The following is a 24,867-nucleotide window of genomic DNA, read 5'->3' as shown; positions in this document are numbered from 1 at the left end:
ATGTGCACCCTCGAAATATTAATTTGTTCCATAAAAATACAAAATCGTTCCCATGAAATACTTATTGAAGATATCATTATCAGTACTGGACAGGTTGGTAAGCAAACCGAGTGCCCCTTCTCCACCAACCTCAGTAGCCTACAGAACAAACAATCAAAAGAAACACTCGAGTGTCTCTTTTGTTTCCATTTCAGAATGTCTTTGTAGCTCATTCCCAGCCTAAAATACATTTCAATCATGCTATCCATGTCCATTTTGTTACTTAAGCTACACATCAACTAGAGACATTAATGAAGGCGGGCTCGAGGTGCTATTCTTATTTCGTGGGAACAAATAAGTATATAAGTATTTTGAGGGAACGAATTAGCATTTTGTGCACACGATATATATATATATATATATATATATATATATATATATATATATATATATATATATATATATATATATATATATATATATATATATATATATATATATATATATTGTGGGCACAAAGTGGTTCCCTTGTAGTAACGAAGTAGCATTTTGTGCGCACAAATAACTATTTTCTTTTTACCATGTCTGAGGCTCCGTATAATACTATTCTTTTTTCCTGAGAAAAAAGTCAGAATCCTAAGATAAAAGTCAAAGTTAAAAAAATACATCTATTTTATTATATCTATTATTTTTCTAGTCAGAAATCTGACTTTAATCTCTGAATTTTGAGAGAAAAAAAAAATCAGAATTCTGACCTAAATCTCAGAACTCAGACAAGTAACAGGCAAAAAAAAGTCAGGATTTTTATTTTTATTTTTTTATTTTTATTTTTTTTACAGTGGCCCTAATCCTCTTCAGTATGGATGGCATACCAATCTCAATCATATATGGTTACCTGCCTCTCTCTTTGGCTTGGTTTTATAAAACAGATAAATAAACTGTGTCATCATATGTAGGTTTTGAAGTGCAACCAACATATCTATTCTGTTTTAAGCCCAAAGATCAACTAACCTCTCTTTCTTGGCTTTTCCTGTTATGAAGGAAAAAAGTATATAAATGATTCCAATCATCCTCTCTTTATGTGGCTGTTGATGTGTCACACAGGTCAGTGATTTAGAGACAGGAGTAACCTGTCAAGGCATTTAGCAGAACAGACTCGGAATATAGGAATACAATATTTATTTTACCAGAATCAGAACCACTAGAGCAGACTCTGAAGGCTCTGTCTCACCCTGAAGGGATCCTAATTTGCTCACCCACCTGCTCACTATTCATTAAACTGCTTCACACCAAGTCTTACCAAGTTTGACTTATCCCAGATGATTCATAAAAACATCTTTAAATAATAATTGAAAGATATATATGTAACACTTATATTCAGATTCTCATCAGCCTATCTGTGGGTTGAACTACCACTTAATTCACAGTTGAGTCAGCCTTTTTATTTGTTACAACTCACATTAAAGTAAGCATTTACACTTAATAACGTGAGAGGTGAAATAGATGCAAGAGGGAATATTATTGTTGACATTTTGGTCACTATTGAGCTCTCTTCTTTTTTGGAGATACGATATGACACAGCTTCAAAGATGAATGAGGCAAACTTTATCACTTTCACCAGCGCTAATATTACTGTTAACATTTCAGCGATCAGTAACTGTGATACCAACCCACCAGTCTGGCTGTGGTAGCCCAGATTGCAGGACAGGACCCAGGATCCACTATATGAATATCTATGATGTTGTTTTGCCCACTGATTGAAATGAAATTGACTTTTTTTTTTGGCATGTGTCAACAGCCTCAAATAAAATGTGCCCCACTTTGAGTAAGACTTGATTGCCAAAGTTATGATTTACTAAAATAATGTTTATATTGGTTGGAATCAGAGGACTATATGATAAATCCAGAAATAATTTTGGGCCAAACACTTGATTGGAAGTTTTTTTTTTCTTCTTTCTTTATGTATATTTTTCTTTTTGAAAAGCCTATTTGGTTTTGCTGCTCTGATTAGCATCAAATATCTCTAATTCACATGATTTGAATTCTGAATTTCCTGAGGGAACCCTCCCAAAGGATTAATAAAGTTCCTATCTAATCTAGTTCCTATCTGATTTTGGAGCAGCAACCTGATCTTAGAACCAAGAAATATGTAGCATTAAAATTAGATCTTTAAGAGCAAGAATAAAAGAGATGTCAGACGCCTGAATCAGAACCTGTAAAAAGAATTAAAAAACATAAAATCAAAAATATCACCACTCAAATCATTTCAGAAAATTACATCAAAACCCATATTTTATTTTATGTATAGCAATACCATTTACATATTAAATAACACTATAATAGAATGCTTTGATATAGCTTTCAACGAAACAACAGAAAGAAAGAAAAAAGAAATCCGTCTTTTCCTCTTACTTCATTTTACAAAAGTTGAACAAACAGCCACTTGTCCAAAACGGGTCAGTGGAGAGGAAATTATCTTGTGAATTACAAGAGAGCTATTCCATTGTTCAAGTTTGACAGCAGAATCATTGCCTCCAGAGGACGGAAACCAAAGCAGGAAAAAAAAGAGGGGATAACATCGTAATATCACAATCACTGCCTGAACATCGATGGATGGCGTGAAGCTGGAAACTGGAATGTGATAATGACCACAAACTGATACACACACTCACACACACCTGGTTTCCACACAGTTCACCACAAATAGTGACACCGTGAGTGAGCTGGAGTGAGTAAGGACAGGTCGGACACCTTGTAAGTGATTTGTGGTACACTGAGGATATAAATGAGTTAAGTGTTAAAGTTTAAAGTACAAAATCATTCTGATGTAACATTTCCTTCATTTAAGTCCACACACACACAGTTCCCAGAGAAAGGCTGGGTTACAGAGGCAACAAAACCTATGTACACATCCTATATTTCCATAAGGGCAACACATGACACTTTGCTTTCCAAATCATCAAAATGACCAGAACTGTTTTTTCACACAAAGATAAAAAAGAGACAATCTTGAGAGCCCTGATACCAGCGTTTTCAACATAAATCATGATTTAATAAATCTGTTTGTTTCGCATGATTCATACATTCCTGATTAATGAAAGTTATGAGCAACTGCATCCTGTCTGCCTGAGGGCCTGTGTCCACTTACAACTGTTTTGCACACGCAGCACCTTTTTTTCAGTAAAGACCTGTGCTGATCGACTACAGTTATTTTTTTATTTGTCACTACACTCACAGCGCTCTCAATTAAAATTCACTTAACATTTGGACCGACATGCTTTGCTATGTCTCTTCTCACTCACTCACACTTTAACACCAAGAGGGGCCCGAACTTTTAGTTCAACATTTGTGAACAATAGAGGGAGACACTGGGAGGAGATTTAAGCTGCTGCTAACATTTCCTTTCACTGTTCCCTCGTTTTCTGCCACATATACTTGAATAAATGCAAATATGAGGCGAGCCTGTCATGATGATACATTTTCACCTCATTTAACATATTGTGAAAAAAATTTAGGGTAATGATACTTTGATCATATTTGAAAGATAGCAATTACAAACACTAAACAAAATGAAATGAGTCTAAAATCAACAACAACAAAAACAAAAGACCCTCCCAAATTGTTTAGGATTTTTTTTTCAAGCACAGGTCAAATAACTTGTTTTCTTCTGTCATCTTCTGTGACGTGGTTAGCACTGCACTGGTAGCTACACACACAGGGGTTAAAGCTTGTCAGTGTCAAACTTATGTGAAGATATTGCCTCATAGAGCACCGTTTGTGCTGCTTACTGTCTTACTTTGAGGTTGCTTTATTTCCGACAGAGCAAAAAAACAATTTTTTTTTGCAAAGCAAAACACTGCTTGAGGACACAGGCCCTTGCAACAAAATATTCAAAGAGATTTGCGATGCTTCATGGTTCAAAATGTGGGCAAACATATTAGTCATCAAACTATAACAACAACAAAAAAATGTGTACAGTACTTTCTACTTTACTCATGTCAGTGTGTTATTCTGTTGGAGTGTGATAGAAAGGCAACAAAAAAGTTAAAACAAGCTAGACCGACTGATTGGTGCTAATGCGTTTGAGCTAGTTAGCATGGTATAGTTAGCCGAGCTGAGTTTTCAGACAAGAAAAATAAATTATTAGTTTCACTTTCCTTTATGGCCAATCATTTCACAACTGGTTTCAGATGGAAACATTAAACTGTAAGAAAACAATAAAAAAAGAAATGTTTTTGTCCCTCCTGCTAAATCTACCGAATCCAAAACGAACTGTGGTGTATGATGAAAACTGCAAGTACAGATTTGAGGCCAAAGTTAAAGCAAACAGATACCGTAGCGTGACTGTGTTGCAAACTTTGTAAGGACACTGATACAGAGATAAAGTGAGGGATTCACAGAGGGTTGTCTGGGAGGAAAAACCTGTCCAGCTGTGTTTTCTATTCTGGAGGAGAAGTCTTTGGTAAAAGTGTGTAAAAAATTAGAGTACATTTGTCTCTCTCATTCGACACGCTATCTGTTTTGTGCTATGTGGGGAAAATTAATGCTTCCTCATTCAAAATTCAAAACAAGTTTTCTTACCCCTGTTAAAATTACAGGGGTATGAATATCGTTAAAACTATTGGCTCAATCAGAACATCCTCATGTCAGAGTTGTGTGTGTGTGTGTGTGTGTGTGTGTGTGTGTGGAATTACTGCAGTAAAAACAGCAAACATTTGAGGCTCTGTTCTTTGTCTATAAAAAAGTCAAAGAATATGTCTCTTGAGAAAAGGAGAGGGACAGAAACTATGTACACAAGGCTTTAGGATATTTAGGACATAGTTTTGAAGCACAGATCTCAAACAGGCCTCCCGCCTGCTAGCTTGTTGTGTCCTATTTATTCTGCCCACTCACTGAACTGCTGCTGACTTCCTATGACTGCCACGGCAGTCGACTGTTATCTATGCCCTTTCAATGACTTGTTGGATGATTTTGTCCAGAAATTGTTGAGAAAAGAACCGTCCACAAAGCAAAACCTCTAATTCTGTATTTCTCGGTGATGGGAAAAGTACATTTTTCTCTGGCCAACATGAAACAGAGTGAAATCTGAACTACAGTAAAGTCCAGAATAAAGGTCACACTGGTATATTGGATGTCGTGGATTTTAACTGCGTGTCCTCAAGAGGAAAAGAGGTTTGAACTGTCTTCATGTGGGGCTGTATCCATAGCATTCAGCAACTTGCAGTTATAATGCAGCTGTGTAGCTCTAGGTCTGTGTCTAGTATCATCTTTTTTTTCAGTGGCGTTAGTAACCTTGCAACTATAATTTTAACCTGCAGATCAGCTCTTGGTAATCTTAGTAGTTACAAAGTTTTGACCCACTGCTTGGGACCAGTTTGAGTTGACTAACACCACCCACCTCCACTAGGGACTTCTCTATTCCTCCTGTCTTTAACTCCATGAGGTTTTTTTTTTTACTAATAACATACTTATTAGCTTTCCTTTAATGCTGGATTATGCCCTAATAAGGGAGAGAAGTACACACATTGGTGTCACATTTTCAGTCACATTAGGTCTTGTGCAGGTGTATGTCTGACACCAAGCTTTGGGTAAAGTTATTCTTTTGCTTTTGTTAAAATTCCTCTCTTTACATTTACTATATAAGTCACTACATTGGACACTAGTAATGGAATTTTAGATTATTTAAAATATCTTTCATTTTAAAATTGCAAAATGTAAAACCCAGAGCTTAAATCTACCAACGAATCTGTCATCTATAAATCTTTTAAATCTGCCAAAAGCCCCAACGCCCAGCTTGCTGTAATTATTGGAGCATTTTCCAAAAAGCTACATTTTGAGTAAGATGCTGCAGGTTTGTGACTTAGTACCATGGACTAGAGGGAAGTATTATTTCTCCGACAAAGATGGATGATTTTAAGGTATCATGTCGGAGGAGTTTGGTTCAGATTACAAACCTACTTGTTGACTCGTGTCAAATTAATTTGTAGCGTCTGAACGCATATTTGTATGTAAGAGAAGAAAGCAAAACATGCTGCGCAAAAAACAAAACATATGCATTTACTTTGAACACAGTAAAGCAGCTTTTGACAGCAGTGAAACATGTGAGATGATGCATACAAGCACTGAATTTTCCTGTTGGTGTTACCTTGTATTCAGAAGCATTTTGGTAACAGCACAATGATTTGGACTGAATTACTTCTGTCCATCAAGCAGTTCCAGACTTCAACAGAAAGCATGTTTCTGCTCTGACAGAGATAGATGTGTACAGGAGAAACTCTGACGCTTGTTGGGATCCAACAACAAAAACTGAAAAGCTTCCCAATTCTTAAATTTAGGTCCATTATAGGGCCAATACTCTTTGACCTTTACGTCATCCTTACACCACATACAACTACCAAACATTTACTATACATCATTTGAAGCACCTTAATCAATAACTGATGTAACATAAAGAAAATCAAACTCCCTGGTGGTGAGACTCTTCAGATCTGGATCAGATTTACACTGACTGTTTTGAACCCTGTTTCAGGTTACTTAAACCTAACCCACGTGTTGCATAGAGCTTGTTTGGAGTCTGCTGTTCCTCTGCAGATCGCTGGAACTCAACCCTGTAGTGACTTATAAGCACACAAGAGCCGTTTTGACTATTTAACAACAACAAAAAAACATGTTTCTGGACATATGAATGTCATGTTGCACCATCTGACGCCAGATGATTCAAATTTAATATCCGTCACTACTGGAGGGGTTTTAAGAGTATGTGTGTCAGTGAGTGCGAGTGTGTGTGTGTGTGAGAGGTCACATGACATAGCAGCATACAGGTAAGTGAAGGACTGAGGGGGTCCACCTTGTTAGAAATGAGCTGTGAGTCCTGAAGTGGTAAACCATCTGATGTAGTGGAAATTAACCGGCCTGAGGCAGGAGGCCACAAAGGACATGTACAAAAATCACAAAGTTATTATGATAAGGATATATTTATATATGTATACATACAGTATTTCCATATATTAAAAAGCATAATATGAATTATACAAAGAAATAGTAAAATTTCACAGTAGCAGTTGTTACACCACCTTGGGTATTCTAACATATGTGTGACTCGCTAGTAAGAGGGAGAGTGACGAGAAAAGAAGGCAAGAAAACAAAAAAAAGGAGAGGAAGAGGGGAGGAGGAAAGGAACAGGAAAAGAAGAGCTAGTTTTCAGTGGCAAAATGCTCCAACATCTTGGTTCTTGTGGTAAATGAGTGGAAATGTGAGTACTATAGATGAGCAGGGTGGAGGAGGTCACACTGAGCTGAAGTCAAACAGCTTTTTTGTCACTGAGGCAGAGTCCACGCCTTCCTCCATCCACTGTCTGAAATCAAAACGTGTGTGTGTGTGTGTCAGGCAGAACATCGTCCTTCACAGAAGCAGTTGGATTAATCAGGGCCAAAGCCGTGGAATGTGAAAACAAACAAAAAAAAAAAATCAGAGCTGGAGTTGAGGAAAGCCAAGTGAGTCAGCTTTAGTATAGGCAGTAACACTGACATTATATAGTGCAAACAAGAAAAGACAGAAAAGTGTTTCTCGTTGCCTATCCACGCTGTCGTGAAAAACAAAAAAACTCAAAGTCGCAGGTGCAAACCTTTCAGTAGGAGAACATTAAGACATAAAATGGCGAAAAAATAAATATCAAAAACTTTTTATCAGTGTAAAAAAGTAATCAGGTTATTCATTTTAACCAAGAGTCTGGCAAAAAAAGGCCTCAAAAAGTCTTGTCCACAATAGTTCCTTGACGTTTTACAAAGTTAAGTGCCTCCTGTAAGGGCTCAGAGACCCTGCCCTCGGATCAGCTCCAAGACCGTGACTGGCCTCTCTCAGACCAGCGACTCCATGCTCTCAGCCTGGTCAGACTGGTCTGAGATGGACCCCATGGTCATGTTAATGTCCCTGGACATTAGGCCCGAGCCGTTGTCCTTGGTGCCGATGAGGCTGAGCAGAGCTTTGTACAAGTACTCGTACTGGTCCTGTGGACGGATCAGAGACAAACGGTGTAAGAAGACACACATGAGCTTATTTTCAGGTAGTATCACATGTTGAGGTGTGTTGGACTCACAATGTATGTAAAGACTCCTGGCCTCATGAGGTTAATCATCTTGGCCACTTGATAGACATCTACGGCGCCTTCGCTCTCCAGCTGCTGAGACAGGGTGGTGAGGGCGCACAGCGTGCCAGCTGACACGGCTCCGAGCCTGTCACACACACACATGGACACACATTCACACATAGTCAGGTTCTGGGACCAGAGATCCCTTCAGCACTTTTACCAGAATAGCTGCAGTATTAAACCCTAAAGGGAAAGTTCTGCTGTTTTGAAGTGTGTTTGTTTAAGTTATGTTTCCAATCTGAATACCTCCACGAGCCCACTCACAGAGCCAGAACTGTGTTCACTCTGCCTCATTACTCTGTAAACTCTCTGCTACTCATGATTGTTTTTTGTTATGTCTATCATTGGATGTATCATATATAGCCTGCTGCTCAGGCTGTGGTCCTGCTTCTATATTTCCCACCTTGTTACAATAACAGTATATCTGTCATCTGTAAGGCCGTGCTTCCTTTAAATGGTCTTTCACTTGTTCTGTCGCCTCTGATTCAAGTCTGATTCGATTAATCCAATTGGCTGTAAGAAAGTCTCTCAGAGGACTCTTTGCTGCCTTGAGAACCTTCACAACTCAGTGCTCGTGATGTCCTTGACAGCAGCTTAGCTGAGGAGTGAAGACCCTCACAGATCAGGAATGTCACCTCACTGATTAAAGATTTATTAGTGAACGAATCCACCTGAGAACGACAGCTCGGCACTGCGTGAGGCTCCCGAGAGAACGCGGGGTCGCATTCTCGACATAAAGCGTCTCCTCTTCCATTAGTGGCCCTGTCAGGAGCTCAGCAGAAAGCGCTGCTAACAACCCATGGCTGGCTGAATAATGAGCGTGAAGACAATTAGGATGAGGCTCTAACTGACAATCTCTCAGGTGCTGCGAGCTGGCTGCACCATGGCAACCCGATGAAGTGCTCAATTAGTCATTAGTTTTCTTCTTGAAGCTGGGACAGGCAATCTTCATTATTCTAATGAATAAACATGAGCAGAGCTGCTGGATTAGTGTCGTTTAAAAACACTAATATGTGTCACTACTAAAGACACTTTCATTACGTTTAATTGGGCAGTTTGCAGGTGATCTGTGGGGGATTCAGAGGTTCAGAGATAAAGAAAAAAACAAATGCGTCTTTTCTTACTTAGCTGCAGCATGATGAGGCTGCTTGTGTTTCTTTATGCGCACTGAGGCATTAAAAACGTTTTTGTTTATATCAATCCATTTTACCCAAATATGTGAGTGTAGGAGTGGAGTAATATTTATGATACAATCTCCAAAATGGAATAAATAACAATAAATTAGGGGCTGTAATGACTAAAGCCCACAGTTTTTATTTGAATTGTTCCTGTAAAAAATGTAATCTGTCATCTGTGTCGACACCATGTTTAAAATATTTTTTATCTGTATCCATGCACAGCTGGCATATCAGGGCTCTGACAAAAAATGGTTATAACAAACTCTCTTATCATATTTTATAAAGAATAATATTAATGTAACATTCTTGTTTTTTGATGTGATCCTGAATTAGTAGTTGGTAGTTGTAGGTAGTTGAAGGGTGACACCAACATTGGATGTTGGAGTTGGATATAAACATTTTGATTACACATCATCCAAATAATTTTTTCTGTGTTGGTTTAGATTCAGCATATTGTCATCAAATGTTGAGTTGCTCTTTTTTGTAGTGTATTTTTTTTGTTTCACCTGTCTTTGATTTCCTGTTTCCTTTTGCAGATTTACTTTTTATTGATGGCTTGTTTCCTTGTGTCATTATGAGTTATTCTTGTATCTTAATTTAGTAGTTTTTAGTCACTATTCTAAGTTTGGTCGCCATTTTTATGACTATGACTTTGATCACCAGTTGTTTTTTCATTTTATTTGATTGTAATTGTTTATTTTAAGATACATAGCTGATCTGATACTCGTTTTATTCTTAATTTAAAGTATTCATGTCTTCCTCTTTACACCTACTGCTGCTATTCCTAGTCTCTCTTTTTTGAAGTACTTTGGGTAAGATGTTTGAAAGAATGAAAGGTGATGTAAAAATAAAGATGAGGTGAGTTGTGTCTTGTATTTCTTATACGACTGTCCATTTTAGCTTTACTTCCTGTTCTAATGTTTCCCTGTAGTGTGGTTGGACTCTCATTAGTCTAACCTGTGTCCTCTTACTCATTCCTCAGTGTGTGTTTCCTCCTATCTATGTCTACTGGTTACCTGTTTGTGTTTTTATTGTTTCCTATGTGGCTTTTTCTATTTTGTACAAACAAGTTCAGTGATTCCTGATAATTTTTTCTGGATTGGCTTTTGTTAAATAAATATCTTGTAATTATTCACGTGTCCTCTCTTTTTATTTTTGCCTCCACCAAGGAGATTATGCTTTTGGGAGAGTTTGTTTGTTTGTTTGTTTGTCTGTGAACGATATAACTCAAAAGTTACAAATGGATCTTGATAAAATTTTCAGTAAATGTTCAAAATGGGATAAGGAAGAAGTGATTAAATTTTGGAGGTGATCTGGCTCACTGTCTGGATCCAGAACTTTTTTAAAGGATTCTCTATCATTGTGAGATAGGGCCGTTTTCATCATATGTGTATATAACTCCACCATAAATGGTCAGATTGCTTTGCAAAACAATACAAGACAAGGTCGCCATAATTTCTGACAGATGTTAAAGTACAATCCAGATCCTGGCAATATTCTGGATACTAAGATCTGGAATATAAAATATGAACTGGGTCATTATAATTTTCAACACTGTCAGGAAACAAATTATCGTACAAACCTGCAACTAACACCAAATTGTAGCAGACAGTCTGCTGAAAGGGAGTATAACATTAAAGTAGGACTAAAGTGCTGGTGACGACCACAGTATGCTTGGCGGAAGTCTGCACCCTCTGAGTGCTTTTCTAGTTTGACTATTGTGACACATGTTATATCATAAACAGAATAAAACATATAACAAATAGCCACTGTATTCCTGTATTTCTATTATAACGGATGTAAAGGTTAGGGGAAATAATGTTTAATCAGTGTTATCTACAGTGAAACGACATTGGCCTTTTTTTTCCGTTATCATAAAGCACATTTTAGCACTATCTGCTGAACCTTCTCAGAGAATCTCTGATCTGATGACATGCTGATGAGTGTGTTTTAGGAGTAAACATGTAAGACTGACTCATCGTGGACGATGGTTGGTCCATCACGGGTGGCTGCCTCCTCTTTGATGACGTTGATGAGCTCGAAGGTGCTGCTGATGGGTGCGTCAGGGTTTGGCCACTTGGGGCACTGAAAGTGACGAACCTCTAGTACATAGTCATCCTGCAAAAAATGGACAAAAAGGTTACATAAAAAATGCTTGATGTGAAATAACTGATCAGGAATAAATGAATGGGAATGGAGCTTTGAGTTTAACAATTTGGTTGTGCAAAAATCAGCAGTTTTACACCAGAATTTCATCTTCAATTTAGCATAAAACAAATTTCAGTGATGTTTGGGAAGCTTTAAAGAGAGATGCTTCAAGTGTCTAAGCCTGGTTGGATTACTGTTCATGCATCAGCTCTGTCAGCTGTGCAAGATGTTAAAAAAGTGGTGAAAATGAAAATTTAGTTAAAAGATGTTTATGTTGGACCCAATACCTTATGGAGCTCTTAATAACAATGACACAGTGCATTCAGTCCAAAAGCTCCTGAACCTTCACTTTATGTTCAAATGTAGTCCTGCATGCACACACACTCACACACACACACTGACCTGTGTGGCTTCCAGGATGAAGTCATGGATGCTGATCTGCTCCTCATTGGACAGACAGAGACGGTCTTTACTGATGAGGGTGACAGTGAACGCCTCACAGTTCATGGCCTCCTCCCGACTGGGCCAGTACACAAACTCGTCCTCTGCCTGCAGAAGAGCACAGAGGTCCACAAACCACGTCTCTTAAGTTGTAACACAACACATCACCATCCTGTGTTATTATTATATTAACAAACAGTATATCAGTAAGTACAAAGGCTCACTCGAGTCAACATCCATGAATATTTTCATCTTTGGATGGGGAAACGTCACTTTAGTCATGAGCAGAATAAAAATTATAATATTTTACACTGTAAAAACAAGAAATGAAAGCCTCTATTAAAGGGATAGTTCAGCTTTATTTGAAGAGGGTTTGTATGGGGTACTTGTTAGCTGTAAGTGTACTGCCCACAGGAGATCAGCTCAGCCTCTTTGTTAGGAGGAGATGGAGGAGGAGAAGGGTTGTGGTACTGAATCTAACAACCACATGGTTAAGCTAATTTTGAGAAACCCTGACCCAAACATTGTGGCCCTGATGTCAGTGTGAGTGTGCACCCTTTGCAGAGGCTTTACTTTGTAGACAGGAAGCCTGTTTGCTTGAGTACCTGACATTATTTGAGTCCATGGCTTTAAAAGTGAAAAATACAAACAAGCTAAAAACAAGTGATTCTGACAGGGGCAGTGACACGCTGTTTGTCGTGACAAGAGGAAATCTTTGTTTTGCAGAGGAAGAATGAGAATTAAAAGGCCAAAGAAAAGACAAGAAAAACATCTGTGCTGACTGGAGAGAGGAGAGATCCCATGTTACCTGGTGATGCAGATGTGTAAACTATGAGCCCATGAACTGAGAGAGCTCCTGCTGTCAGGATGTGGGACATAACATCCCCAACTGATCACACCATTTGTTTACCTTTCAAAAATATACTGTGTTAAGCCATGTTTCCACCAAGCAGTCTGGTACAGATCAGTACATTTTGGTATGGATCGGATCAGTTAAACCTGATCCTGTTCACGTTTCCACAGCCAACTGTGCCCCCTCTTGGTAGGTGGTGTGTAAGTCAGATGTTGATAGCCGTGTCAGCTATGTAATAGCGTGAAGCCATAGCAGCATGACACAGTGTACCTTGCTAACGAATCCAACAAAAAAGAGAAATGTGATATAGTAAACAGAAATTAACAACGGGAGACATCCAGCAATTCGTTTTCTTTGCGGTTGGCATGTGGCTCTTTGTTACAAAGCACTATCAAGCTTTGTTTCAGAGGAGGACTCTTATTCGACTTTGGACTGCAGTGTGTCTAGCTCCTCCGGGGTTGGATCGGTTTAGTCTGGCACCCCAACAGAAGGGCACCAAAAAGTGGGACGGTTCAGGTCGGTAATTTTGGGTCTTGTCTTGGGATTGGCCAATGGAAACACCATGAAATGCGTGCCGTACCGAGGTGACCCAAACTGAACCACTTGGTGGAAATAGGGCTTTAGCTAAAACTGAGCTGAACTGAACGATACTGTGTTGGTTGCATGATGTTCTACATTTGTTTTCTAAAAGTAAAATTATGTCAACGTTAGAAGTGTAAATATTGAAATTTTAAAATATCTGTGTACTAATCAAAGTTTAGTTGAACTGGAACATCAAAAACCAAGTCAGTCGATCAGTGTGCTATGTAGTAACAGCGTGGCATTTGACAGAAGTCAAAACAAATGGCCTTTCTGATGGAAAGTGAAGCATTGAAATTTTTTATAACAGAGTGTACACATTGACAGAGAATAGTGTCAGGGTTGGGGTGACTTGGAATGAGCTAAATTATGTTCATCAGAGGTAAAACTGTGTCTACAGGTGGTGCCCAAATTTAACAGTAGCTTTGAGATCTTCACTGAGGCGCTGACTGAGGTGTTTGTTCATGTGTGTGTTTGTTCATGTGTGTGCTTTTACCAGTCCTTGGTTGGCGGGCAGCATAACAATAATCTGTGCATTGTGGTCCCAGATCATTCTCCAGAAGTCTTTTGTGGTGTGAGGCAGAGGATGCTGGGTAATGATGAACTCATTACTCCTGTAGTAACCCTAAATAGGAAAGAAAAGGCACAATATTAGGTTGTGGGAAAGTTACTGAGCACACAGCACTGATTCAAGTTTAAACTGCTGAAAGAAAAACAAATCAAAAAGCAGCCTGTTGTTGGCTGCTGGCTGAAGCAGAGAGCTGGGGTTACTTTTTGTTCCTGCCATGTTAGTGATTTATGAAAAGTGCAGCAACACTGGGTTAAAGTACTGGGATTTCTCTTTCACCGTGAGATGTTTGAAAGGGAAGTTAAATGTGGGCATCAGGAAAATAAAATCAGTATGAAAAGAGAACACAGCAGCCATGACTTTCTGCAACCTGCTCTGAGCCCAAACCTGAAAAGGTAGAGTGGAAAGATCAATGATTCACAGAAAAAAAGTGGAGGTGCTGACCATGATGTAAGAGGCATTAATGTAGTCCGTGCCTTTGACGCCAGGCAAAGGTGCGAGGCCGACCCTTGCTCGCTCCGCTGCTCACACATGGACAGGAGAGACAGAGACGGGGGAGGGGGGGCAGAGAAGAGAGAAAAAAAGTCCATTCACCAGTTTATCAGGACAGAACATGCTCTGAGAGGCCACTCTGTGTGCCTTCATTCATACTTTTGCTGTTAATGGTTCAGCGTGGACAGTTCTTTGAAATTCTTGGGAGGTGATTCAGAGAAATGTGGAACAGCCAGTGACCGTTAACAGATTGCGTAACAGCTGCAGGATACGGAGAAAGGGAAAGTGACGCCAGCATGTAAACCACAGAGTCTCTCAAATACGGTACCTGCTTTCATTTGGAGGCTTATTGGAAAACTAATTTAAATAAAGAACTTGAAGAGGTGTCAGTTTTGGTCACATCAGGTGTCCCATTTAGAGAGTCTACTGTCCTCAAAGCTACTCTATCTACTGTCCTATCCTCTCTGAATAAAGACATTGAAGGAGTAAAATTACTTTAAAAATGTGTTTTTTGACTGAAAAAGCTGAAACATAACAGATTTAGGCGCTTTGAGTTTGAGTCTATGAATTAAAAGTGCCAGGAGGACTATCCGGAATAGAAAGGGATTTCCAGAATAAAGACCGGTTTCTGTTTCCTGTGCCAACAAGTGTTACACCTCTTTTTCGCCTTTTTACTCACGCTAACACTGACACAAAGATATATTGAATCAGCATCATATCATTTATTAACGCCTCTCAGAATTCATGGACGGAGATGACGTCCATGCTTTATTCTGCCTTTCAGTTGTACAATATCTATAACTGAGTTCCAGTGAAACTAAAAACAGTAACTTAGCTGCAAAACAAACTCAGCAATTTATCCTTAGCAAAGTTCATATCCTGCCCCTGAAACTCATAATTTATCATTTATCTAAGCAAGAGATAAACTAATCCATGATATGAATGGAACATAGTACATTCTCTATAGTTCTCCATGTCCCGCTCTTCTTTAGTGCACAGGCTGCAAACTCAGAGACGATCAATTCATTGAATAATGTCAACACTCTTTCTACTGGGAGTTATTACTTACTGTTGTTTGCTTTTTGCTGCTGGAGGCATTTTCATGTGAAATTGAAAACATTTTATCCTCATGAGTGTTACACTTACATGGCACCACGGAGGAGTTTCGATTTTTCTCCTTGTTGCAGTCCTTCTGAGCGTTGAAGCAGTCTGTGAATCTGGTGTTACACTGTGTTACCAGCTACAAACAGAAAAGAAGAAGAAAAGGAAGAAAAAGAAGAAAGAAAGGATCTTGTTACAGTTTGTTAATGGAGAAGTAACCATTACAGCTGGAAAGTAAGTCATACAGTTAACATACTTGATTTGCATGATAGCCCAGTTTTGTATCTAGTTAGCCTCAACTGACCCAGTCCCAGCCTAAAGACCTATAAACTCAGCCCTGACTGCAATATTAAAAACAACTGCAAGAAAACCAGAGACACAGATATGTGAAGCCTGTGTTATTATCACAAATCTGATGCAGCAAATGAAGGACACTACACTCGAAAAGAGCCATAGAGCTAGTTGTGTAAACGTACGCAGCTGAAAGACTAGTGTACAAAATGCTGCTTCTCCCTGTTTCAAATATCATTCATTAACTTTACAAAATGACATGCAGAGTGGATGAGTTGTTAAATACATTTTTATATCTAGAGATAGACCTGCTTTGTTTCCCTGTGAATCTACTGTGAATGCCAAGCTAGGCAACTAAATCTAACACAAACAATGCAAAAAAAAAAAGCAAAACAACAACAAAAATTAATAAAAAATGACATTCTTGCTGAGGATTCTGTGCTTTGTGAACTGCTAGCCTCTACACTGAGTGGTAATTTAGAGTGAATGTAAACGCAGTACTCAAATAGCACCACAGGGCGGTGCCTCCTGTCTGTTTCTGTTCTCATGACAGAGACAAGTTGCTCCCAAGCTCAAACCTCTGGCTGCAAGGGATGAAACCAAGGTGGAGAGCTAAGAACTACAGTTCATTGAGGGTTCACTTGAGGCTGGCTGCAGAAACATTAGCATGTATAGTTGAGTTCAACATTTCTAGTATAGCATGGCTAACGACAGGCTCCAAAGCTCTGTATCAGAAACAAATGGGTGACATCACAGAGAATGTGCTTATATACCATACTTCTTATAGATGTAACCTTTAACTCTTATTTTCCATAAACCCTCCATGTTGCTATGTTTTGACTGAGAAAAGTGAAAAAAAAAGAAAGTGGGCTCAGTTAATTGCTTGTAGATTTTTTTTTAAACTCATTGCGCTGTGGTTGTTGTCTTATGGTTGCACTGTAGATGAAACTGCTGTGAGGGAATCTTCCCCTTGTTGTTTGTATACACTCTAAGTTACTTGAACCAGACATGCTACACACCCAGTGCTATAATAAGCTAACTTATCAGTGTTACCTCTTGTATTCACATAAAAATACATGCAAACTAAAATACATCTTTATGGGCTTCAGGGTTAGCTCAGGGGTTAGATGGTGTGCCCCATGTACAGTCTGAAGTCCTTGAACCATGAAGTCTGAGTCCAGGTCTGGCCTGCTGCTCTTTGTCATTATCTGCTTTATTTTTGCAGTTTTCTGCAGAAGTGTACACAGAGGCATTCAAAACTTTTCTGCATCTTCATTATGAAGAGTTATGTGTGTCTCTTTCATGAGAGCCGGTTGTTAATTTTCTACTGTAAACGGTTCTTAAAAAGTTTTACATCCATGATAACATGAATCAGCACATGCTGCTTTGTTTCCAAATAAAGCGCTCTGCTTCTGTGTCACCAACTCATCCAGTACAAGCAAACATTTTAGCATCAGAAGCTTTGACAATGTCAGAAAGTTTTGTGATAAAACCTGAGGATAAAACATAAAGAAGCTCACGTTAGCAAGTCCCTGAGCAACAACAGAAGAACAAACAGAGTCAAAGTGACTCACGCACGACTGGAAACAACTACAAAGTCCAGGAACAAACAAAAACTGCTACATTCAGCTGTAGACAAAGACTAAAGTCTAATCCTGTCATAAATGAGCATAAATGTATTACCATTACAAAGAAACCTGTTGTTTGCACATTCATCGCATTTAGTTAAACTTTGAACCACACTGATGCATAATGTGATGGATTTAGGTTTTTCTTTTTCTGCTGTCAGGCCTTTTAACTAACAGCAAACCGTGACAAACAGAAATCAAGACTCAGTGATAAGAAAAAAAACACAATGTATGATTAATGTATCCGTTTCTAAGGCTCGCTGGAGGGATTACGCAGCTTATCTGGCCTCAGGGTCTCCCAGGAGGAGCTGGGAAGAAGAAGGAAGTTAGACCCAGGATGTGAGGAGGAAAAGAGATGGAAGGACTAATAAATAGAAAAAGGAGTTAATGAAAGTTTATCTATTGAATTTTGATTTAGAAGCTATTTTGGATCTCCTCTGAGACAAAAGCTACAGATTATTTTAAAATGCATCTTAGTCTTTTTTTCCTTTTCTTTTTGGTTTGATCCATCTCTCCACTACCTTTATCTTTTTTTTCATTACAGGATTACAGGAGGCAATGTCTGATATTTGACCACACAGGATGACAGCTAAATGTCAACAGTCCCTCTACCTTGAACTGTTTCTCCAGACGCGTCCCGCTGCTGTGTCCAGGTGCTGAGATGCTGCTGAAGTAGCTGTGAAGCTGGTTGGCCGGCACTTCTGTCTCCTTACCCAGAATGGCTTCCATCAAGGCATTGTGGATGAAGATGTACTGCTCCTGGATCAGACAGAAAGTGATGAGAGAAAGAGTTGTCAAGTTGTTGAGCAGCTGGTATGGAGGATCAAGAGTAAGACAAACAAAGCCACACAAACCTCCGTCTGGACCAGATAGTTGCGCTGGGTTCGTATGTGTTTGAGGAAGCCCAGTACACTGACTGTGCTCTTGTCCTTGATCTGCCGCAGCATGCTGTCAATGACGATGTACGTCCCTGTCCGTCCCACGCCAGCGCTGCAACACAAACCAAACACTGAGGACCAGCAAACAGGCTCAAATACGCAAAGGAAGAGGACATACAGGAAATTTAGATTAAAGTGTGTGTATGTTTTCCTTAAAGTGATACTCCGGGATGGAACAAGTTGGGTCCTATCACAAGGTTTAGGGCAGAAATTACCCCTACAGCAGTGATTTTGTGCAGCAGAAGCCCAGAGCGCTCAGACCAAACACCCCCTCCCTGCTCCTCTGCGGTTTCCTCTGCACTCAGACAGGGCCATATTTTACTTGACCAAAAACACAAATAAACAGACTCCCACTGAAAAAGTCTGACATCGTTCTGCATTCACACTTTATTTAGAGAATTTTCAGCACGTTACTTTCACACAAAAACACCGCTAAATAAGGCTCTAGTTCTCATCGTGTCTCTTCGTCCTGGCAGACTACCTGCGTTTGTTTATATCTGGCACGCCGCGCATGCGGACTGATACACTAAGCAGTGAGCGTCTCGTAGCCAGCTGTGGCTCTGCAGCGGAGGTAGCGCCATTTTACGACACGATGAGAACTAAAGCAGTGTTAGCGGTGTTTTTGTGTGAGAGTAACACGCTGAAAATTCTCTAAATAAAGCGTGAATGCAGACTGATATCAGATTTTTTCAGTGGGAGTCCATTTATTTGTGTTTTTGGTCAAGTAAAATATGGCCCTGTCTGAGAGCAGAGGAAAGAACCAGACGAGCAGGGAGGGGGTGTTGGGTGTGTGCGCCCTGGGCTTCTGCTGCACTAAAACACTGCTGTAGGGGTAATTTCTGCCCTAAACCTTGTGATAGGACCCAACTTGTTCCATCCCGGGGTATCACTTTAAAGAGGTTAACAGGCATCCAACTCCCTGACAATCTAAGACTCACAGACATTTCCATCAGTAACTTGAATGCTTTTTTCATCACTGTCCCTAAAATCTTTTACAAACTTTTGGAAACCCTCCCTTCATCGTGAAATTTGTTGTTTCAAACTAAACCTCCAGATTTTTAATTTGCAATCTCCTCTTGTTTGCGATTCGGCAAATATCTAATATTCCTGTGAGCAGGAGCATTTCCAGAGGAGTAGCAAGGTGATGTTTCAAGGCCCCTCTTGAAATCTTATTGGCCACCTTTGCTGCATCTCTAAATCCTGATCTATGATTGGCTGTTGTCCTTGTCAGAGGTGGGCAACAAGAGGCGGTGTTAAAAACTGGGTTCTAACAAGGCTGCTAGTAGCTTCCTATCCTATCTATCCTAGGTTAAGATTTGTACAGTAGCTACTCATGTTACCTTTCTGTTGTGTGTGTGCATACTCTCATTTATGCCACCCCTGCATGAGTCAGTGCCTCATATGGGCCCTCAATGTCCAAAAAGTCTGGACACACCCCTGCCTGTGAGGACTATCAATGAATGTGACCAAAAAGAGAACAACCATTTCAATAAATGTTAACTTTATGCAAATAAATGCATGAAAATAAAGGATTTACGTCAAGTCATGTGCGGATTTAACTACAAACCAGCAGCTGAGAATCAACTTTTCGCGGCAGGCCGGCACTTATTTCCATAATGGATGTTTTACAGACACTTAGAAATAGATGTATGCACAATCTGTCACTGCATGCATGTAATTACCCCGTCACTGAGGATGTAAGTGTATTTCAAAGCGCGCTGACAGAGCTGTGAAATAAATCCTCCATTATGAGTGAAAATGAATTCCTTTAGAGGCACAACAGTCATGATTGTGTTTGCAGATGTTTAACTCGAGAGAAGTTTTTCCATACATGGAGATCTTCCTCCTGTGATGATTTTAACTCAACAGAACTGAGCGGTTTAGCTCAGTTAAACTGCTGTTTCCATGTTTCTTCTTTTAATAAGTTGACTGCAGGCTCACAGATATTTCATTTCTTTCCTGTGCTTACATATTCAGGCCTTTTATTTCCAGTTGCTTTCCTGCAGCAGGACAGCAGGGTGGATGTAAATGTGTCTCTGTCTGCTCTGCTCCTTGTGTAATGAGTGGGAGGGTGTCTATGTGTCTGTGTCCCAGTACAAAATGGGAGTAATGAGCGGTGTGTCTGAAGCCACAGCGGTGAGGCAGCGTGACGAGTTATTATCGACCATCACAGAACAGATGATAGCAGAGTGCTTCATATTCAGTGCCCCCCGGGGGCCACAGTCAGCGGCCAATTACCCGTAATTTCCCCGCCTGCGTTACTGTAAAATGCCCTTAAATTCAAGCTGCCAACTGTGGCTGTGGCAGTGTCTCACTGATGCTGCTTATATAGGCAGCTGAGGTAAAAGCCGATGTACTTTGCACACTGCTTTATGTAGAACAACAACAACAACAACAGGGACAAAAGCCAGTGTTTATAAGCTGGGCCCCACGTCCAACCTCCCCTTCAGTGTGGGGGTACTTCAACAAAGCTTTCATGGAAACATTGCAAAGAAATGAAAACTTCACTAACCTTATCAGCTTTTTCAATCAACACAGACACTTAAACATATTAAACTTACATGGAAGCCAATGTTTGTGTTGCGTGTTTCTCTGCTCAGAGTTGTTTCTTTTCTTGTTGTTTCACATTATCAGTAATTAGTAATCATGTAGTCAGCCATTTCTTCTGTTTGATCCGCAATGTATGATGGTATATGTTGCTTGCAATGTGAGCGTGCCTACACTACTTTTCAAAATGCATTGTGGGATATATTGAGTGGACCTTATAGGGTATCACCATGCCACTCAGACTTCAGACAGCACTACAGCATGGTGTATTCACTATAAGGTGCTCTATAAAGTGGACAGGGAGTGATTCTGGACACAGCCAGAGTGACCGCTGAGAGATTCCCTGATCCAGGTTCAGGAGGATTAGAAACAGAGACGTGAAGAGAGTTCAAGCAAAGTGAAAGCAGATTAGAGACTTTACCTGCAGTGGACCAGCATGGGTCCCATATCAGGCATCTGGGCGGCTGAAGACCTGCGGACAAAGGTGAGGACAGGCAGCGTGTACTCTGGGACTCCCATGTCTGGCCACTGGGTGTAATGAAACTGGTGCACAGTTCGTTCACTCTGAGATCGGGCCTTAGGGTTCCCCTTCACACTCTGGATGGAGGAGAAAGAGAGATGGAGGACATGAAAATGAGAAGGATAAAATACTTTTTTCTGGTCTTGTGCCACAGAAGATCTCACTTTGTTAGCCTCATTCTCACCTTTTTTACTTTTGTGTTCCTCAGTGTGAAGCAGCGAACCGTGTAGCAAGCATGGACTTTGGTGCTCTTCAGCGTGACGACAATGTTGCCGTACTCTTCACTGCTCTCCGTCGGCCAGTACTGGTCACATTTTCTCTGTTAAACACACACAGACATTTATACTCATTGGACAAACTCATAACCTTAATATCTTCTAAACTGCTGAGTTAGTCACAGTCAAAGGTTGCTGCTTGTTTTGAGGACAATTGGAACTTGGATTGAGTCAGCATTTCCTGTGTCTGTGTCCTGGTCTTCAAAACTTTTATTCAGAATACTACCGGCAACACCACAGAGACTATGTCCATGTTTTATAGTATATAAGTAGAGTGTTTCTCATTGAGCCCAGAATGGATACCTTCAGGGCCTTCCAGGTCCACCGACCCTGCTGTCACTGGATCACACAGGTGACATTTGTATCACTTAGCTACAGCAATAGTAGTTTAAGTTTGACCAGTTGATGTTTTTGCTTTCAGAGAAGTCTACCCCTCAGTCGCTGCTGTTGTATCTGATCTATCCTGCAACAAGTGGTAACTTCTATGATCTGGCAGGTGATGTGTATTGATGTGTAAGGAGGTATATGAAGATGTGGTGACTGATGATGAATCCAAATACCGACTCATTTTGTGTGCATGTTGGAGCTTACCCTGCCTTTCTCCACCAGGTTTGTGATCATAACAATGACGCCTGTGTTCTGCTCCCACACCATCCGCCAAAAGTCTTCAAAAGTGGACTTGAGAGGTCCCTGGGCTGCGATGTAGGCTTGAGGCTTGTTGTAACCCTAATGGGTAAACAGTTGAGTGGGAAATAAAAATATAATTATCACTGAACTGTGACAGTCTGAATTCCATGCATGAATCTGAAAAGACTCCATTCTTCTGTGCCACATTCATCATCTTCAAAATGACTTTCACTCATTCAGACACAGATCCCAGATCAGTATTTGGACGCCCCTGTGGAAGCACTCACATCCACATAGTTGGCATTGATGTAGTCAGTGTGTTTGGAGTCCTTCCCAGCCAGTGGCCTCAGCTTCACCCTGCTGTGGTCATCTGAGGGGTGAACACAGAGCAGTAAACCAATCAGTCCGTCTGCGAGGCTCAAACCACAGCGAGAGCTAACCTTAGCTTGAACCCTAACACCGTGCTGTCTGTGTATTGTCTCTGTGCCCTGCCAAGGCACCTGCCCCAAACCTGGAAGCACATTAACCTTTGTGGTTGAAACAATGGTCAAGCTGGGTTTGGTAGCCTTTTACAGACAGCTCAACAGCATGACACCTGCTCTTTGCTTCCGGCATGCAGTCAGTAAACACAAGACTGAGCAGCCAAAGCCAATAGTCATGTAAAAAATGTATCACAGATTGAAATCGTCCAACCCTGAGTGCGGTTTCTGGTGTTTGTTCTGCTGGTGGTAAAGACTATCAATGATTAACACAGCTACGCTTTGGCTCAGTGAACGATGTGTGGCTGGGGCTGAGCTCTATTCAGAAAAATGAAAATGAAGCACTGATTCAGTTTGGACTTATTCCTTGGAAGACAGATCAGTAGCTTTTAACATGGCACAATGCTTCGTTCTGAAAAATATCGATGAATGTACAGCAACAATGTGCTCAAAAAGTGACAGATAAATAAGATATTGCAAAGATGTTTGCATCAGTGTGCTGAGTGTTTGCTCACAGGCCACGATGTTGATGTATCTGTTCTTGTGCTTGTTGTCCGGATGGTTCGAGTGCTCTGAGGTGATCTTCATATCTGCGGTGCACCGCTGAACCTCCTGAGGAGTAAACACACACACAGACAGACAGCATCTCATTCTCATCTGTCTGAACAGCTTGGTTGTATGATCATAAATCCAGAAAATCACATCCAGAGGATAAAAACAAATGTTCCTGGTTCTTCATACCAGACATCTCAATCTACTGAAACAATTACTCTAAAATATTCCTTCAACAGAGCGTTTCCTTTGGGCTGTTTGAAACATTGACCCCGTGGCATTTCCGCTCATGACATATTTATACTGCGTGGTCTGGTAAACAGTTCTGAGCATCTTTACTTTAAAGCTGACGTCTTTGTTTATCTTCAGCTGTTTGACAGGAAAGCCTTTGAACACAAAAAGAAGTGAGAAATTTCAACAGAGGGAAAACAGGTGTAAATAATGTGATTAATCTTCAGATTCACTCTGTATAATTTAACATAATATCTCTTGCTAAGACATCCTTGTTATTCATCTTGTGTAGCTCTCTGTTTTAGGTGCTGGCTGTATTTTTCAGAGTCACATCATCCACCGTGCACTGCCGTCATAACTCCTCGAAAGCTGCTCTCCTGGTTTCACCTGCTTGGGCTGATTCCAACCTTATAATTCTTTCACTTTCCCCTTATTTGTTTCCTTTCTGTTGCTTTAACAGGTGCTCTTCTCTGCCTGAATCAAAGACAACTTTTGCTCAGCAGTACCATTCATGTTACTACACCAGAGAGCAGAGTACAACAAACACGTCCTCTTCATTTTATTGATAGACTCTCAAGTTTGGACAGACCACTGCAGATTAACTGCTGCATGAGGGTTGGAATCAACATTAGCACAAACAGATCAACCTGTGTTTTAGCTCTTTCACTCCTCTGTAAAGCTTTCATCTGCTCCTTTGTCCTTTTTCACCTGCACCTGACTTTAATATGCATACCAAATAATTAAGCTAGAGGATGGTGTCGAGCTTATCTGGTTAAGCATGTTTGAAATTATAGCTCCTATAAACTAATTGTTTCTGCAGTTACAGGCAAATAAAGGCTGAAAGTAATTACATGATGAACAGTTATTCCTGTTTGTTGTATCTCTCCTCACTGTCCAGCATGATATAGCTGGCTGTAGCATACAGTCCAAGTGATGGCAGCGAGCCGCCCTGGGATTTGCAGCCCGTGTATATATGTCAGTGTTTAATGTCGAGTTCCTGCCAGGCAAACAGCTGCTGGCTGCTAGCTCAGCACGGCAAACAGGGAGGGCAGGCGCTGGATTTGGCTCTGACCCCTCTGCCTCATTTCCGATGGAGCTTTACAGGCCACCAACTTGTTTTAGCACCATTCAACATGGTTTCATCATACTAATTGGAACAGGGATTTATTTTGAGCACTCAGGCTTCGTGGTGAACAGATCAGGTTGCAGGTTATGACAGAAAGAGGCTGGATTTCCCTGCACAGGATGTCACTGACAGGTGAAGTGTTCTGCAGATGGTTCACGTACACACATA

At 40.3% G+C, this 24,867-nt stretch overlaps 1 protein-coding gene across 2 annotated transcripts in view; it reads right to left on the bottom strand.

Moving 5' to 3' along the window:
• Nucleotides 1-2,253: 2,253 nt before the first annotated feature.
• Nucleotides 2,254-24,867, bottom strand: part of LOC141787971 (receptor-type tyrosine-protein phosphatase gamma-like) — a 613,454-nt gene continuing 590,840 nt past the window's right edge. For both annotated transcript variants that reach the window (XM_074666742.1, XM_074666750.1), the window contains 14 exons: nucleotides 23,306-23,402; nucleotides 22,599-22,681; nucleotides 22,276-22,410; nucleotides 21,594-21,728; nucleotides 21,311-21,486; nucleotides 18,259-18,394; nucleotides 18,017-18,163; nucleotides 15,531-15,624; nucleotides 14,337-14,413; nucleotides 13,821-13,949; nucleotides 11,854-12,000; nucleotides 11,279-11,421; nucleotides 8,075-8,210; nucleotides 2,254-7,985 (listed from right to left, as the gene is read on the bottom strand). In XM_074666742.1, coding sequence (XP_074522843.1) covers nucleotides 7,836-7,985; nucleotides 8,075-8,210; nucleotides 11,279-11,421; nucleotides 11,854-12,000; nucleotides 13,821-13,949; nucleotides 14,337-14,413; nucleotides 15,531-15,624; nucleotides 18,017-18,163; nucleotides 18,259-18,394; nucleotides 21,311-21,486; nucleotides 21,594-21,728; nucleotides 22,276-22,410; nucleotides 22,599-22,681; nucleotides 23,306-23,402 — 1,785 coding nt within the window. In that variant the 3' untranslated portion in view covers nucleotides 2,254-7,835. The remainder of the gene's footprint in view (nucleotides 7,986-8,074; nucleotides 8,211-11,278; nucleotides 11,422-11,853; nucleotides 12,001-13,820; nucleotides 13,950-14,336; nucleotides 14,414-15,530; nucleotides 15,625-18,016; nucleotides 18,164-18,258; nucleotides 18,395-21,310; nucleotides 21,487-21,593; nucleotides 21,729-22,275; nucleotides 22,411-22,598; nucleotides 22,682-23,305; nucleotides 23,403-24,867) is intronic.

The sequence above is a fragment of the Halichoeres trimaculatus genome, unplaced genomic scaffold (genome assembly GCF_033239565.1).
Source record: "Halichoeres trimaculatus isolate MK-OKI-2021-1 unplaced genomic scaffold, fHalTri1.1 fHalTri1_scaffold_1, whole genome shotgun sequence".
Classification (NCBI taxonomy): domain Eukaryota; kingdom Metazoa; phylum Chordata; class Actinopteri; order Labriformes; family Labridae; genus Halichoeres; species Halichoeres trimaculatus.
This window is presented reverse-complemented; position numbering and strand designations above follow the sequence as displayed.